At 46.5% G+C, this 16445-nt stretch overlaps 1 protein-coding gene across 5 annotated transcripts in view; it reads right to left on the bottom strand.

Moving 5' to 3' along the window:
* TP63 (tumor protein p63) overlaps positions 1-16445 on the bottom strand; it is a 134132-nt gene that overhangs the window by 37546 nt on the left and 80141 nt on the right. For all 5 annotated transcript variants that reach the window (XM_074592018.1, XM_074592016.1, XM_074592015.1 and 2 more), the window contains one exon: positions 15498-15752. In XM_074592018.1, coding sequence (XP_074448119.1) covers positions 15498-15752 — 255 coding nt within the window. The remainder of the gene's footprint in view (positions 1-15497; positions 15753-16445) is intronic.

Below are 16445 nucleotides of genomic sequence, written 5' to 3' on the forward strand. Positions count from 1 at the left end.
GGCGTAACCCAAAAGACTCTTTCCATCCACCAGCTTCACAACTGAACAACAAAAAAGAGCCCACAGGGAAACAAGTATTTAGCTGCCCAGTTGCAGACAGCAAAGTGCCAGCATGCAAAAAAAAACTTAAATAGGATCAGAGATACGACAAAACACACTACGAGGATGCGACCATGCTACTGCTATGATGGGCAGCAGGATCATTATCTTGTAAGGTAGTGTAAGCAAGGCTTCTCCGCACAAAGCACCGGGTGAGAAGAAATAAATCCAGTTTTACAAAGCATGGAGGCAGCAGATTGAACCAACCTAGAGGGAGACACTTGGGAAGAAGGCTGGCGAGGGAGGAGAAGCCCTGGTCACAGCACACCAGCTACCTGACCCTGGAGGACAGCAAATGATAGAGACCCAGTTAGACTGTAACTGTTGCCACATATTTCTTATTTAAATGCAATTTGTTTAATCTCAAGTTGGATTCAACCATCAAAGGCTCTCTTCTGTAGCACACTGACAGTTCACTCTAAATCTCTGCACCTTTAATCCTTTAATTAGCCAAGAAAAATGCGATCTCAACTCTTCCACCAACCTAAGCTAATTTTCTGCATGGAGCTTCCAACTCCTGTAGGTTACAGGTTTTAGCTGCTCGTGTAGCCAAGGGGAAAAAAACAAAACAAAACACCCCCCCCTCCCCCCCCCCATTCCCACATAGGGAATGTATGCTCCTCTATGTGCTGCCTCTCCAGAGAGCAAGCTCCTTGAAAAGGCGTTGCAAAAAAACAAGAGGGACGCATTTTCACATTGCAGTAGTGGGCTGGGAGGCATAATTATATCACACAATTCAGAGAAAGAGCGAACAGAGGTTTCGACGTGTGGTACGGGGCTGGCTGGAGGAATCTGTGGACAAGGCAACATTTGCACAGGAGAGGGATAAAAACGGAGAGCTAAGCCAATGCTTGAGCAAGAGAGTGTCATTCCCATCATGTAACTTTGTCCACCTTCCGCAGTGATTTGGGGATGGGAGCTCTGAAGCAAGCAAACAAACCCTCGGATAGACAACCATTTTGGAAGCTGTCTCCAACAGCAAATTTCTCCAGAGATGAGCTCTTGCTATTGCTCAAGAGTGTCACAGCAACACAGCTCTGAAGGCAGAAAAGGAAGATTGCATGAGTCACCCGTGCATCAGGACAGAGATCCATTCAGGCAACTTGAATTACACACCAAGCTTTTCACACGCTCCAGCACAGCAAACCCAAGGAAGGACAAGGAGTGAGGTACAACCTGCACCTGAACACAGACAGCACTGACAGCATCTCTAGGTCAGGATGCTCCTTGCAGGGCAAGGCAAAAGCAACCAGTGCTCTTGCTCAAGGCTTGCTAAAGGCAGGCCCGCGGTGCAGCTGAAGGGACTGCTGGCTTGCCACATGCTAACCCCATGTGGGACACGCAGGAGAAAGAACTTCAGACATGGCCAAGCCACCTCTGCACAGCCCCCAGACTGTCACGCCGAAGTTGCCACATGCTAATGAATCTGACCCATGTCCGCAACACCACACAGACACAGCAGTTCTCTTTCTAGGTGCAGCCTGTCAAGTCCACGCAGCAGAGCACGGAGCCTGAGGCTATCCCTACCATGGGTGTCCATCTGCCAAGCGTGGACAAGCCGTAGGAGGCCTTCCTGGTAACTGGCCAGGGAACACAGGTGAACAGCACTGAGAGTCACTATGGACCCGGCAAATGCATGCAAACACTGGAGTGAGAGTAACCTCACCCTGATGAGGAAACGCACAATGGAAGAGCCCTGACTGCATCAAAGGCAGAGGACAGGCATTTCTGCATCTTGCAGTTCCTTAATTCACTTGTGCATTGGGGCCAGGACAAGAACATCAGCACGTGACCAGGACTGCCTTGTTTAAGCTAGCACTTCTGGCATAGTCACAGCAGGATTTCATGCAAGGTGGGGGGGGAGTAAAAAATTTTAGCCTGCTGGTTTTAAGCACCAGCAAAATACTACCCAGGTAGTATTACAGCCCCATCCACATAGAAGGGAGCACTTTGATTGCATGCTCCTCTCCCTCGGTAGAATTTTAGAGGCACTATGTTCACATTCTCCACCTTACTCTGCCCAAATCAGTTCCCCCCAGCTCCCTGGCAAGGAATCCAGCCTCTAAGTCAAAGAATAAGATCTGAGCAACGGTTGCAACACTCCACTGACAACAGATCCCAATCACACTCAGTCTGCACGTTCAAAACTCACGTTAGTTATATGTGCAAACCAGAAATACAGCTGCATGTGCATCTTGGGGGTCGGCTTAAAAAAACCCAAACACAACAACAAAAAAAACCCCCAAAAAACCAAAACCACAGAGCTCGGTATGATGATGAGAACCATCAGTATGATGATACGAGAACCTCAATAGGAGAACCTCTATTACCAGCCTCACCACTTCAGCTGCTCCTGAGTCATATAACTGTTCTACGCTGCCACAGGCCTTGAGAAAGAGGCATTTCAAGTGCACAATTAAAGGCAGGCAAACGAGCTCTGCAAACTGCAGTTGCTAGATGTTCCTTCTACGTTCAGTCCTTACAGAACAAAGAGGATGGGAGTAGCCGGCAAGCAGCATTTGACTGGGAAGCTGCATTCTGGTGTCCAGGCAGTCAGCCTGGTAACTGAATCTCTGCGCACTCTTTGATCAATGTGTTACAGAACATCCTTCCACCGACAGTCCTCGGGGTGGGTACGCAAAGGTAGCGAACGGTTACCAGATTCGCTCCAGGCCAGAAAGCAAGCTCATTTTGCAGCACCAGGATGAGTAGGGTTTTTTTTTCCTCTTTTCTTTTAAGAAAGAAAGAAAGAAAGGATTCTACAGTGCTCTGAAAGCTGCTAATCAAATTATTAAAGTGCTTAAAAGTTTAATGAAGAAATCAAAGCTATTAAGCAAACATTCAGCTTGATGTCTCTTTCCCTTCTTACCCACCCTACCCTCAATGCATTCAAAACCTCTTTTTGCTGTGCTACAACATGTTTGAACAGGTACTGAGATACAAACAAGTCTTGGCCCCATCTCATACAGAATGGATTGGTTGCAGATGTTCTCCTGCAAGCTACATCTTGCCTCCTGCAAGAGCATTCATCTCCAAAACACATCATTTCACCTACTTTGCCTGAAGCCAAAACTCAAAGGTTATTTAATTTTTAATTTTTTTTTTTTATTAACTCTAACATACCTACAGCTGTGCAAGCAAAACCCCATCTGGTTTTTCAAGGCACAAAGAGGCGAGCGACTAAGTTTAGATAAATGTAACCAAGTTGGGGCAGTCATCTTTCTGTTCACCTCTGCAGCAGCCAACAGCAATGTCAGGGGTGCAATAAAACAAAAACCTGCTATATTTCAGAGAAGCCTGACATATTTCACTATCTTCCTAGGACAAGTCAGACATGAGCTCATACAGTGGCAGGTGAGTCAGTGACGAGTCAGACAAGAGCTCCTTAATTAAGCTTTAGGGGCAGATGATCCCTCAAAGGTGTAATCAGATTGGTATGGCCAGTGGAAAAATAAATAAAAAAATTAAAAAAAAAAAAAAAGCAGCAGCGGAGTGAACTGTTACACCCCTGCTGAGCCATGCCAGGCAGGCTGAAGGCAGCATGCTGCACAAAGCCGGAGAGCCCCCGGCCCGCAGGAATACCTGGCCATCCTGAACCACTCCCTGGCAGCCAGCGCCTGCCGGCATGCTCAGCCCTGCTTCTCCCAGCAGCAGGGAAACGCTGACTTCCCCAGCCAGCAGGTTACGCTGGGGTCACACCGCGGATGCGGCGTGATGCAGGGGGTCCAGGGAAAGGCGCACCCCAGGGGTTCGACTTTCAGAGGCGAAGAGGGGTGGCTGGCAACAGCTCAGACCTGCGTGGCAGAGAGGGAAGTGGTTACGAGTTAGTCATTCCCAATCACTAACCCACAGAGTCAATCTCAGCCTTTATCAGCCCCTTAAAACGCAACCAAGCCACCCCACTTAAGAGAAAGACCCCAGGAGTTCTGCGTTTAGGAAGCTTCCCTGAAATAAGTTGCAAAACACACACCAGAATATCAGTCTATTGAAACAAAATAACCCCAATTAAGCAGATTGCGATCAGCAGGGTGACTAACAGCATCAGAGCGCTTCGTGCTCGCAACCTCAGACGTGCAGCATGGAAACGGTTTTCTTCCAGCTCGTTTCCCTGCAAACTCCACCTGGAAGCTGGCTCATCCGTGGAGCTGCTCCTCCCGTCGGGCAGGGACCATGCTGCAGCGCTCCCTCTGAACACCAGCAGGACCAGAGCAGCCCAGTTCTCCCCATTTGTGTCCTGCACAGATCGGTCTGCTGAAGAAAAAACAACCCAGAAACACAGACTCCAACTTCTACAGCCCTTTTAAAGAGGCATGGCAAAAATGACTCAGAGAAGTCAGCACATAAAGGGGATGCCAAATAAAGGTCAAATTTATTAATTCCTTATAGAAACTGTATCACGAAGTGATCAGTCCACGTGCTTTGTCTCTGTCAAACCTTACAGAACTAACCATGACTCTTCTGAAGCTCTTCCTAGGAGCCTCACCACTTCTTTTATGGGTCCAAGTACTGTAAAAGATTTTAGTAGGAGACCTAAAAGTCATAGAATGTTTACAGTTGGAAGGGACATTAAAGATCATCTAGTTCCACCCCCACTGCCATGGGCAGGGACACCTCCCACTAGACCAGGCTGCTCAAAGCCCCATCCAGCCTGGCCTTGAACACTTCCAGGGATGGTGCATCCACAACTTCTCTAGGCAACCTGTTCCAGTCTCTCACCACCTTCATAGTGAAAAATTTCTTCCTAATATCTAATCTAAATCTATCCTCTTTCAGTCTAAAACCATTACCCCTTGTCCTATTGCTACACTCCCTGATAGAGTCCCTCCCCATCTTTCCTGTAGGCTTCCTTTAGGTACTGGAAGGGGCTATAAGGTCTCCCTGGAGCCTTCACTTCTCCAGGCACAGACTCTTTTGTGTCAGAGTCCCCTTTGCTCATATGCCTACACAAACGCATCAAGGATGGGTCAGAAAAAAAAGAAATGACTAAGAACGAGTGATGCGAGTGGTCTGTAGCAGAAGAAATGGGAGACAAGGAACTCATCACAAAACCAGCCACCACCTCGCTGATTAATGAACAGGTGTCATTCAGCGCTCAGCCACCCGACAAACGTCTCGCAGGAAGACTTGTTCTCTCCCACCCATGGCAATGCTGATGCTCAAATGCCAACAGAGCAGGTGGTGCTGCCTGCCCCGCAAACACCCTCCAGGCTGGGCACCAAGCCTGGCAGCACCTCTCCCATCCCTTCCCCATGGGAACCTCTTCCAGCCCCACGTTTTAAGGGGGAGGTCCAAGGAGCTCTGGGTGCAGGTTTGATAGCAAACCCAGGCTCACTCTGCTCCCGTTGCAAGGTCAGGAGCAAGTCAGCTCCCAGCCACAGCTCTTGTGGTTGAGCTAATAAGCCCCGACAAGTGGCAGGGTGAGTTTGCTGAGGCTCAGCACCGCAGCTAAGGTAGCTGCCCTGGTGCAGCATCGTGCTCTGACTACGTAACAACACAGGGCTTTCCTTCATGCTGTAACCCTGCAACGGCCTCTGCGTCAGTAATTTCCACACCTAGTGGCCCTGATGGTGGTAAAACTCGAGATATCAAGCAGGGGAAGCAATAATCCAACTAGCACTCGGGTAGTTCCAAGCTTTAGCCTGGAGATATGTTTTGGTTCCTTCAAAAGCTAGTTTGTAAAAAGACTTTAGTGTCCTGTAAATAAGTCAAAATAAGAGGCCTGAAAGCTAAGGCTAGTGATACAGGATGCACAGCAAACAGCAGCCCCCAGCTGTCCCCCCCAGGGTGTTTCACATCAGGGGTCTAAGTGCTTTACAGCACGGGATCATGGTGACACAGCTCCAAATTTGAGGGTGGGCATGTGGAAAGGGGGAAGAGGGGGAACGGAGGCAGAGGGAATGACTTGCCCAACCCAGATTACATCTAAATCAGAGGGAAGGAGCAGCTCTGGGGCTGGCCTCAGACACAAATCCGCTGCTCGTCCGCGCTGTTCGCTAGCAGGGCATCTCCGGGCAGCACAGCTTCTCTGCCCAGGAGGAAAGCCTGGTGCTCCCTGGGGCACACAGCCGGCGGGGAGGAGAGCCCCGAGCTGCGGCCCCCACAGGGACGCTCCCCTCCCAGCTTCTTTCAGCGCTGCGAGGCAGCGTGGCCATCACGGCTAACGGGGAAACCAACAGAGCCAGAAAATTTAGATGCAAGTCCCATCTCATTCCTTCAGAAGGGACTGGTCAGCCTTCCAGTGCTGCTTTCCTGCCTTTCCTCTAGCATGTTTTTCAGCTTTCTGTAAAGGTGAATTTAGACAAATTTCAGCAGCTAATATGTATCAGCAGATCATAAAACACTCCTTTTTCATCAGGCAAGTAATATTTTGCTCTCCTTAAAAAAAAAAAACAAACCCCAAAACACCAAAAAAACCACAACACAAGCAAAACACTCCTATAGAATACAGCTGAGACAAAATGAGGGAGAAATAGCACTCTCCTCCTGTGGCTCCACCAACTTTTGCTCCAATGTTTAAGTGTTATCTTTAACAACTGGAAATGATAAAGTTTGTATCAATACTCAGGTCTATTTGCAAGAGGATCTAAGCTCTTATTTGTGTAGTTATTCTATTGTGTTTACCATAACAAATCTGACACACCTGCACATAGCAAAACCTCATGAAAAGATTTCCATTGCATAATAAAGTTCATGCTCTTTCTATACAGAAGCCATACCTACCCAGGACACTTTTTTTTTTTTTTGTTAAGCAAGGTAGGACATTTCTTTGAAGCATATGGTCTGCCAAGCACTGGAGCTGAATCCTCAGCGTACACAGCACCACCAAGGCAACACACACCAAATTATCCTTGCTTCAGCACACCGCCGAACTGCTGCTTGTTCTGGATCAAGTTGGTGGGGAAATAACGTCTGTGACAACTGCGATATTTCAGCTGACCCAAGGAAAGGAATGATCGTGCCCAAGGGCAGTCTTTGTCTGCGAGGTGAACAATACCTCTTGCACCAGCCTACCTGAAAACCTTTGCCCAAAAAGTAACTTAAACAGTTATGCAAATATTTTTACACAAAAATTTTTGCAGAGTTTAAGTATCTTCTGACAGCGCTCAGTTGGTGCAGTTTAAGCTATACAGCTCAATGGTATGGGGGACAACTTTTTAGGAAACCCTCTCCTTGCCCCAGAGCGGGCTGCCTTCTTTCTGGCCCAGCTTGCCATGACCTCTGGAAAGGTAAGGAGGCCACTCCAATGTCTCCTTTGAGCTCTGCTGGTCTGCTTTGCATGTTTAGCACTTGTGGAATCCAGGAGAGCTCAGCAGCTTTTACAAGCCAGACTAGAGGCAGTCCCCATGCTGAATGCTACCAAGAAAAAAAAAAAAAACAAACCAAACCAAACAACAAAACACACACACACACAAAAAGAAACCCCAAACATTAATAAAAGGCAAAAAAATCCCCACTCCATAAAACTGCTAGTTTGGAAATTTTGGCACTCGTGGCACCTTGGTTTCCCTTCTCTAAAATGGCGACTACGCTCCTGATTTGCCTACCAAGCAAAGGTGTTTGCTGATTAGGGAAGTAATGTTTGTGCAGCACTTTGAAGATTTAAAGTACTACATTAATCCTACATGTTGTTCTTAGTAGAAGCCAATTTTTAACTAAGAGGAGGAAGAAAAAAAAAGAAGAGGTGATTTAAGTAGTGACCCTCCCCTACTTCAAGATGTTCACTCATCTCCCAACACCAGCTATTCTTATCTGTAAATGTTTTTTTAACCCTTCCTTCTCATAGTTCTCAGAAACCACAAGTCTCATTCAGCTTTTATTTGAAAAATGGCTTCTTTCCAGGCTGTGGCTGTTTCTTGTAAAGTTAATTCCTTTGGTAATACTGCTGGAGGCGCATTGGTATGTTTGGTGTGTGTGTATACATATATATTTTCCCCCTTTTCACACGGTGTTGTTTTTATATATGTGTAGTGAAAGATACCTAATCCAGGATTATGATTCTCTTTATTCCTTTCTCATGAAAGTAGGTGGGGCTTTTTTGTGCCAGTTGCGTTGATGAAAATTATGTTTAATTAACACTTTTTCCTCTCCACAGAGACACAAAAAGATTCTCATTAAGAACTCAAAAAAGTTTCTTGCACTTAATTCTCTCCCTCCAATTTTTTTTCCACCAAAAATAGCTAAAACCCTAAGACAACTTTTTCTGAAAGGAGATTAAAACAACCCCAAAACAAACAACAACAAAAAAAGAGAGAAAAGTGTGCCGTCAGTACAACTAGAAGTTGCTTGTGCAAAACAGCAGAGGGATCTGCTGCCCCTGTGGAGGACACAACCCGTCTCCATGACCACTTTTTCTCCATCCTCCTATGTCCGACCCTAATGTCTCCGTGTTTTTCCACTCGCAGATCCTGGGAAGCCTGTAGCGAGCTTTAACTGGTCTCCTCTTATACTGGGAGGGAATCAGCTGCAAACATTTTGACCAGGAATCTAAATCCTACTTGAAAGAGAAGGGCATTCACACCATATTCACACTTTGTCCCAGCGGGTTGGGCGTGCTGGGTGCCCAACACCACTGTGCTGTTTGAAGAGCAGAGCACACACCATTGCAAGGCAAGAGACCCCAGTTTTCTGTTCCCAGTGCTGGCAGATACCAGTTCATATAGTCAGTAAATTACTTCGCTCCTCATCCTTCCTAGGCATCGTTAGCTGCAGGGGGGTACGGATTGCCCCTTACGGCGTGCTCTTACACCGCAGCGCAGCTCTGCCCTCACAGAGTGCGCTGGTCTAGTAACGGATAGCAAAACTTCTCACTACAACAACAACAGTTCATATAGGGAAGCTACCTTGCCTTGGCAGGACTTACAAAACAATAAGGGATGCAAGAAAACCCCAAAACAGTTCATATCACAAGACATTTTCTGGACGCTCTGACACAGATCTGTACAGCTGCCTGTAAGGAGTAACAGAAGAAGATGACTGCTAGTAAAAACAAAATATACATGACAAAGAGATTAGGGGGAAAAGCACAATGACATTCTAATGGGAACCTAATGCACTCTTACTCAAGCATAAAAACCCAAACAGAAGCCAGCAGGCCCCTCCTGGCTGGTTCTCACAGGTGAACTGGTTCTTCCCAGCTTCGCTAGCTTGAAAACACCTCCCTGCCGTGAGAAAGGCACGTCCTTCAAAGACAACAAGCCCGGCTTCTCTCTTTCCAGGTAGATGACCTAGGACAAGTTGCATATGCCTCAGCAGCCTTAGCATTATGCCCTGTAATGTCACGCAGAGGGAAACACACTTCACAAGCTCTTCAAGCAGGAAAGCGTGATCACAACCTCTCAGTGCATGAGAGCAACGATGGCCATCAACACCCACCCTGTCTCCCTGAGAGAGGCAGAGCACACTGGAAACAGCCTCTTCAGGCAGGCACGGCTGCAGGGAGCTCGAGGAAGCCAATTCTTGCCACTTCTCACCAGAGACAAATGCCCAAATACGGCAGCGCTCCTGCTTCCCTGAGCTCAGTGAAGAGCCAAGCCCTTAGCTCACACCATTGCATCAGCTCCCCCAGCCTACAGCGTGCGCATCTGAAGGCTGCAACCCCATCTCCTCCTCTGCTTGCTCCTCCCTTCCAGATTGCTTCTCTCCCTTTGGATTACAGGCATTGTTTCCCTTCCTCGCTCCTGCTGTAACAAGGGGTGGTTATCACCAGCAAAATGAACTTTGGCGGGCAACCAGCTGGGCTGAAGAGCAAGCCTACGTTTAGAGCCATGAGAGGATTAGCAGAGTGGCCAGCCAGTGGGTGATTTCAGTGTTCAGCAAGGTCTGCAGACCCTCTGCACAAATGAGTCTTTCTTCTCAGCTGGCCCATGCAAACAGCTAAAGCCTACATCACTGCTGACTAGGAGCCTCTGAGGACAGGGAAATAAAAAAAAAATCCTGTAACAAGACCGCTTCCACTTGCCTTCTCCTGGCAGCTTTAAAAATAACATCAAAAGGTAAAAAATTGGAACGCTCCAATTGCACTGACCAACACACCACCAAGGTGTAACTAAGCTAAGTTTTCGCATGAACACCTAGCACAGCCCCACATGCATCTTCATTGGGAGAGTGACCAGCCTTTAAAAAAAAAAAAGGTTTCATGTATGATGCAGACAGATAATCAGCAGCCAGGACATTAACAGTGTTATTGAAACAATGCACTATTTGAACAGATTGTTTAAGAGAACACTGAACACATAATTAAGGACTGCTGAGTCAAGGCGATGCGCACATCTAATTGCCCTCTCACTGCTTCACTACACTTGTGCACGGTCCTCTAATTAATTTTATAGGGATTGGGAAAAATTTCCCAATTTTACCAGGTGGCTCAGGACACAGAACATATTTAAAATGCAAAATGGAATTAACCAATCTGAAATAAAAAGAGGGAGATAACCCAGCCAAGGAATCTACACTCTCAACCACGGAAACCTGTTATTGCTCACAAGGAACAAATTTAAGTGCATTCCTTTCACCTTCCTTAAAACACAGCTTTCCCAGAGCCACTAACACCAGCCAGCACACACACTCCATTCACTGTTATGTTATCCAGCTTCGCTGGCAAAGGAAGTCTGACATCTGAACATTTTCTTATAGCTGTAGGTACAGCTGAGTTTACCGAGAAGGGGAGACCCAGGGAGCCTGACTGGAACGTGGATTGCAGCTTTGCAGAGCTCCACGTTTCATAACAAAGCCCTGCAAGGACCAACCCAGCCCAGCTCCAGCCTACTGCAGGGCATGAGAATAAAGTGCTGAACTCAGGTATTGCCAACACCTGAATTATGCAAGTCTTGCAGGGCTGGGTGTCTTCAGCAGAATCAAAAATTTGCAAATAAATTTCAGTTTTCATTTAAAAAAAAAAAAAAAAAACACCTTAAAGTTATTTCTGCTTTCTTTTTCCTTAACCCTCGTGACTACCAAAAAAAAAAAAAGCTTTAAAAGATTTAGTAGATGCACCCTAGAGGCTCAAAAACCTGGGGGAGAATAAGAAGAACCTGTTTGTCTTTAAAAGGTGTCTCATGACTTATAAGGTGGTATCTTGCTTATGGGGATGGGTGGGTCTGATTCATTTTTTTGATAGCTCGTGTTTGGCAGTAATGTTAACTTTTACTTACCTTGACGTACAATTTTAATTTTTACTTTCCTACTGCAACCATGTTCTTCCCCATGTAACAGGTTCTGCTAGTGATAGGTGATTGCCAAATCTTTTTTTAGGGGAAAAAGCCAGTGCAGTCGTTTATTTATTTATTTGCACTCAGAGTGGGTGGGGAAGATCGACACAGAGGTGGCACGCTTTTGAAATGCCATGTTTTATTCTGCTGCAGAAATGGGAGGAGGTATCGCCAGGCATGGGAGTATGGGAATTCTTGGGGTGGAAATATCACACAGTAAAAGACACACAGTTCCGGATAAGTTCTTACTTCGCCCAATTGATACGGCTTCTCGCTCAACCTCAAAGGCCTCCTCTCTAACTCAGCATTACAAAACGATAACTGCTTGTTCCTTCACCGCGAGGTTTTAACGAAAGTTTTGTTGTACCATGTGTACGCATGTGAGAAACTTTGCTCAATTCAGACTATTAAGGCTTTTGTTTTTAAGCACTTCAGTGGAGTTTCATTTGTTAAAGATTTTCCTTCTGAAAAGACTGATTAACCTGCTTATATTCTTACTTGTGTTCTCAGGTCATTAATTAAAAAAAATAATCAAGGATGCTTATAAAGTCCTCTGCAATCCAATCTCAATTTGTCATCATTAATTAGCTCAACATTGCATACAAATGAAGAGCTAACCTGATTAGACAGCATGTTTTACTGGAATTCCTACTTAAGGTCATGAAAGACTTCAGAGAGAAAATCTGTAATATTTTCAAAGTGAGCTGCTCATACATATGAGATTACCCTCTCCCCTAGCAGCAACTAGTGTTTCTCTCTGCAATTTTGGCTTTTTTTTTTTTTTTTTTTCCCTCCTTTTTTCTTCTTCTTCCCCCCTCCCCCTCCTTTAATTAGGAGCCCGTCAAAGACCTGAGCAGAGAAGCAGCCCTGGTGTTACCCTCCTCGCCCTCCCAGCCTGTCCTATACAAAGACTGCTGATTTGGCAAAGGGTGCCCACTGTCCTAGGACAATAAACCTGCCCCATAGAAGGGGTCTGGGAAACTTGAAAAAACGGGGTTTAGGAGAAAATATGATTTCAGGGCTGTTTTCAGAGACATGGCATTTAGATACTCTGCAGGTCTCCTTTTCCCCACCTCCAGAAGATCTAACCTGCAGACCTGCACATTATTCTGGATTACTGCCTGCAAAGCGCGCAGATCGGGAGCTAAACACACAAAGAGAAATCTGAAGCATCTTCACAGGTCTCTAATCCTCCCATCACGGCAGCTCATGCTTTTTAGAGAAATAACCCAGTCCTCTTACCAAGCCCACAACCTTCTCTCCCATGGCCTAATCCGACATGAGTCAGCCCAGAAGAAGCTCGGAGGAGCTCTGGTGAAGAGTGCTGTCAGCCAGGACACCGAATCCCCTACCAGTCACCACCGAGCCTTCCCAGCAGGGCAAGGTGGGTCAGCCTGGCTCATCCACTCCCAAATGGGGGAAAGTATGATACAATGGATTTCCTTGCTTAATACTGTTGCCCTGGGGAACAGCAAGAGGGGAAAAAAAGAACTAAGAAACAAGGCTTTCAAGTTTTGGACTCTTAATAAGGGTGGGGCCATCTAGTAATTAAGCTTTTAATAGGTCACTGCAGTGGAAGAAACTCTTCCAGTTGGGTAAGTTCCTAATCCATCATTAAAAAAAAAAAAAAAGACAACAGGCATTAATCAAAGCATATGAAGTCACATGGGGGGGGAGGCGGGGGGGATGAGCAACTCCGAGAACTTGCTCTTGCTGAGAGGATGGGGCAATCATTCCTTCTTTCATCAACATTTCACGCATGTTTCCACATTTCTCAGGACGGCAGCGGGAAAGAGAGCCTTCACGTCCTTCCCCACCCACCCCACTGATAAAGCTGTCGAACATATATTACCAACCGCTCAAGAGCCCATGTGAAATGAGTTGGTGGATTAATTAGCAGCAGGGCAGAGCTCTGAAGATGGAAAGATGCTCTGCTGTGAAAGGCGTATTGATTGAAGGTCCCCAGCCACCACCACAAGGCTGTCATCATCCGCTGCGAACATACAGCGCGCTGCCAGCTCCTGCACGAGCAGATGAATCTAGGTCGCTTGGCTCAGCGCAGGGACACCTGGACTGCATTCGCTACTCCCTGATCAGACAGCTGTTTGGGACCCTAGTCCTTTAGCAAAATGCACGGACTTATCCCTAGACAGGCTGCAACAGTTACGGAGAGCACAGCTGCATCTGTTGGTTGCATGGCCCACATCAGGGCAAAAGGAAAGGAGGGGAGACACAAACGTGCCTGCCCCCAGGCTGCACACGTTTGGTGATTATAGTCACCGAGGAGCAATCTTTTTTTTTTTTTTAAAGCCAGCATGTAACCTGATCTTTGACTACTACCCACATCTACGTTAAAACTCAGCGTCCACTTCTACCCCAGAAAGCCACTGTCACTACAGTGGAACATCTCAAGGGCTTGCTTAACTTTAAGCTTGCAAGTAGCTCGCTTGTCTTCAGCTCTGCTGGAACGGACTACTACACATGTTCAAACCTCCTTTCAAAAGACCGCTTTTCCTAGTTGAAAGGACGGCATCAAACGCTTGGGTTCCCTGCAGCTGCGTTAGATGATTCTTTGTACCATACATATCAAAAGAGAACAATTTTTCGTATCTCCTTCAAAGGACCCTCTCCAGAGCAGTCTGCAAAAAACCAAGGGCAGCATTTTCTTCCTCACAGAAGTGGAAAGTAGAACTGAATGACGATTCCCTTACTTAAAGGGAAGTGAAAATAAATAGCGTGTATAGTCTAAGTGGAGAAACCTGGACATGAATAAGTGGAGAAACCAGAGAAACCATGAACTGCAGCAGGGTATCACTCCCAATGCAGATAAGGAAAAGGTGCAATTTCAACCTCACTTAAAAATCCTTCACCCTTTTATGCATAAAGAAATGAAAAATTTGGTCTTGAGCAGACCTATCGCATTTTAACCCCACAAACCAATTTCCTAGACAAAGTTATTGTTACCAGTTTTAAACAAATTTTGCTGGGCAAGGCTTTTAAAATACAAAGGGTGCAAACTTACAGCGATTTACTGTTATCTGGTATCTTTTTCCACAGCGGAGCACATGGGCTCCACTGCTTTGCCGGCAGCACTCTCTGGGAGGTTTTTTTTTTTTTAGTTGGAATTCCTACCTGATTGTATTTAAATTTGAGATCATAATAGTTCCTCAGATTTAAAAAAAAAAAAAAGCAGGAGAAAATACACACTATTTTAATGCTCTTAGATTTTGATAAAAACTGTATCTTTTTTTTCTTAAGAAAAAAAAGTTAAAGAAGAAATAAACTGAGTCCCTGCTTTTATTCAGGTAGCGTGAGGTAGAGCGTTATTCACCGTGCCTACTCCAAGTGCCCGAAGGCGAGGAAGGCAAATATTGAACATCTTTAAGACAGTAATATTCTCCACTGCAAACAGCTCTACTCTAGAGCCCTAAACCACAACAGGAGGTACAGCCCCAGCAGTGCTGTGTCGTGGGCTACGAAGTTTCTATAGCTTGAAAAATCAAGACACCACGATCAAGAATCAAGAGCTGGCCTTCAAGCTCCATACGTTTTTTTTTTTTATAAGAAAGGGATAATTCTGACAGCAAAAGCAGAGCATTAAGTAATAAAACAAAAAAAACCTCCACAAAACCAAAAAAACCCCACCCAATACAACCAAACAACCCAAGTACCACAGGGCTGGCCTGAGCTGGTGGCACTGGAGTTCCCATACCAGCTGAAAGAGGGGATGCACATTGAGAAAGAGAAAGCCCCACGCTCCGTGGGTTAGCGCCACTTCCATCCTGCTGGCACAGCCCCACGCACCAAACCTCACGCAAACCCATGGATGCTGAAGAAAGCAAAGGGAAGCGCTGAAGCTGTGCTTATGCCCACCCTGTGTTTCACTTCAGCACACCTGCCAGACCCAAACGGAGAGCCACTGTTTCATCACGTACGGTCTTTAGGCGACTATCTGTTTGCAAGGCATTTTATTCACCTGGGATTTAGTGATATTATTGAGGGTTAAATTCCCACCACACCCTCCCGGAGCAGCCAAGATAAATCTCTCCTTTCTGCATGACATGTCATGCACAGGAGAGGACACAGGTCACTCTGTTCTTGCACAAGCCTGGATATGTATCATATGAATAATGTCACCACTGGCATCAGGACCACAGCCGGAGAAGGAGCAAAGCGATGTTGCGACCTTACCGTCCACGTTGCTGACTTTGCTGTGCTGGACTGTTGAAATGATACATCGAAGCTGTGAGGTCCTGGGTAGTCTGTGTTGGAAGGGATGGCTGGGGAGGGTGAGAGGGCATCAAAAGTCGAGCTGGGCTGGGCGTAAGGCGAGGGGGCCGTGACGCTGTTCTGCGCGTGCTCCGTATTGTAGGGGCTGGTGGAGGAAGAGCCATTCTGGATCTGCTGGTCCATGCTGTTCAGGAGCCCCAGGTTTGTGTACTGCGGCTAGAGGCAAAGAGATGCACAGAAGTGTTACAGAAGCAACGTTAGCACAGGCTGGCTAGCCACGGCATGGTCTTCACGATGGAGGATGCACAGCATGATCTCAGCACCATCGAACACATGTCACACCGAGAGGAGGGAGATTTGCAATGGGGATTGTCACACCCCATTTTACATTGGTGACTGAAACAGAAAAAAGTAAAGCTTCTCACAGCCATAAAGCAGATCAACAACCGAGCTGGGAAAAGAGCTAGCACTAACAAGGAGGTGATTCACAGGGCAGCAATCGTCACAAGGAGACAGGCTCCCTGTGTCTAACAACACCAGAACCGAGACCCTTTTGAAAAGACTGCTATAACCTGATAAAATTCACCAGCTTCATTACAGTGCAACTGGCCGTAGCTTGTACAAGGCCACATCATCTCCGACAGTCTCACAGTCTACACAAAAACCGCTCCCCTTCCTTTGGATCTGATCCTGCTATGCATGGTGACGTTTAGGATCTCTTGCTCAGGTAGTAACTGCACTGAAGTGTGAGAAAAGGTTCATAGCCCTTAGCCAGGTTACACCATGCACTCGATGATTCCCAGTGACTGTCACAGACAGTAGTAGAGAGGAATTAAAGTTCTCATCAAGCAGCATGGTACCTCACAGCACGGAAGGCTTCCCCACATACTTCAGCAACAGCAGTTGCAC

This window comes from Larus michahellis, chromosome 6, assembly GCF_964199755.1.
Source record: "Larus michahellis chromosome 6, bLarMic1.1, whole genome shotgun sequence".
NCBI lineage: Eukaryota > Metazoa > Chordata > Aves > Charadriiformes > Laridae > Larus > Larus michahellis.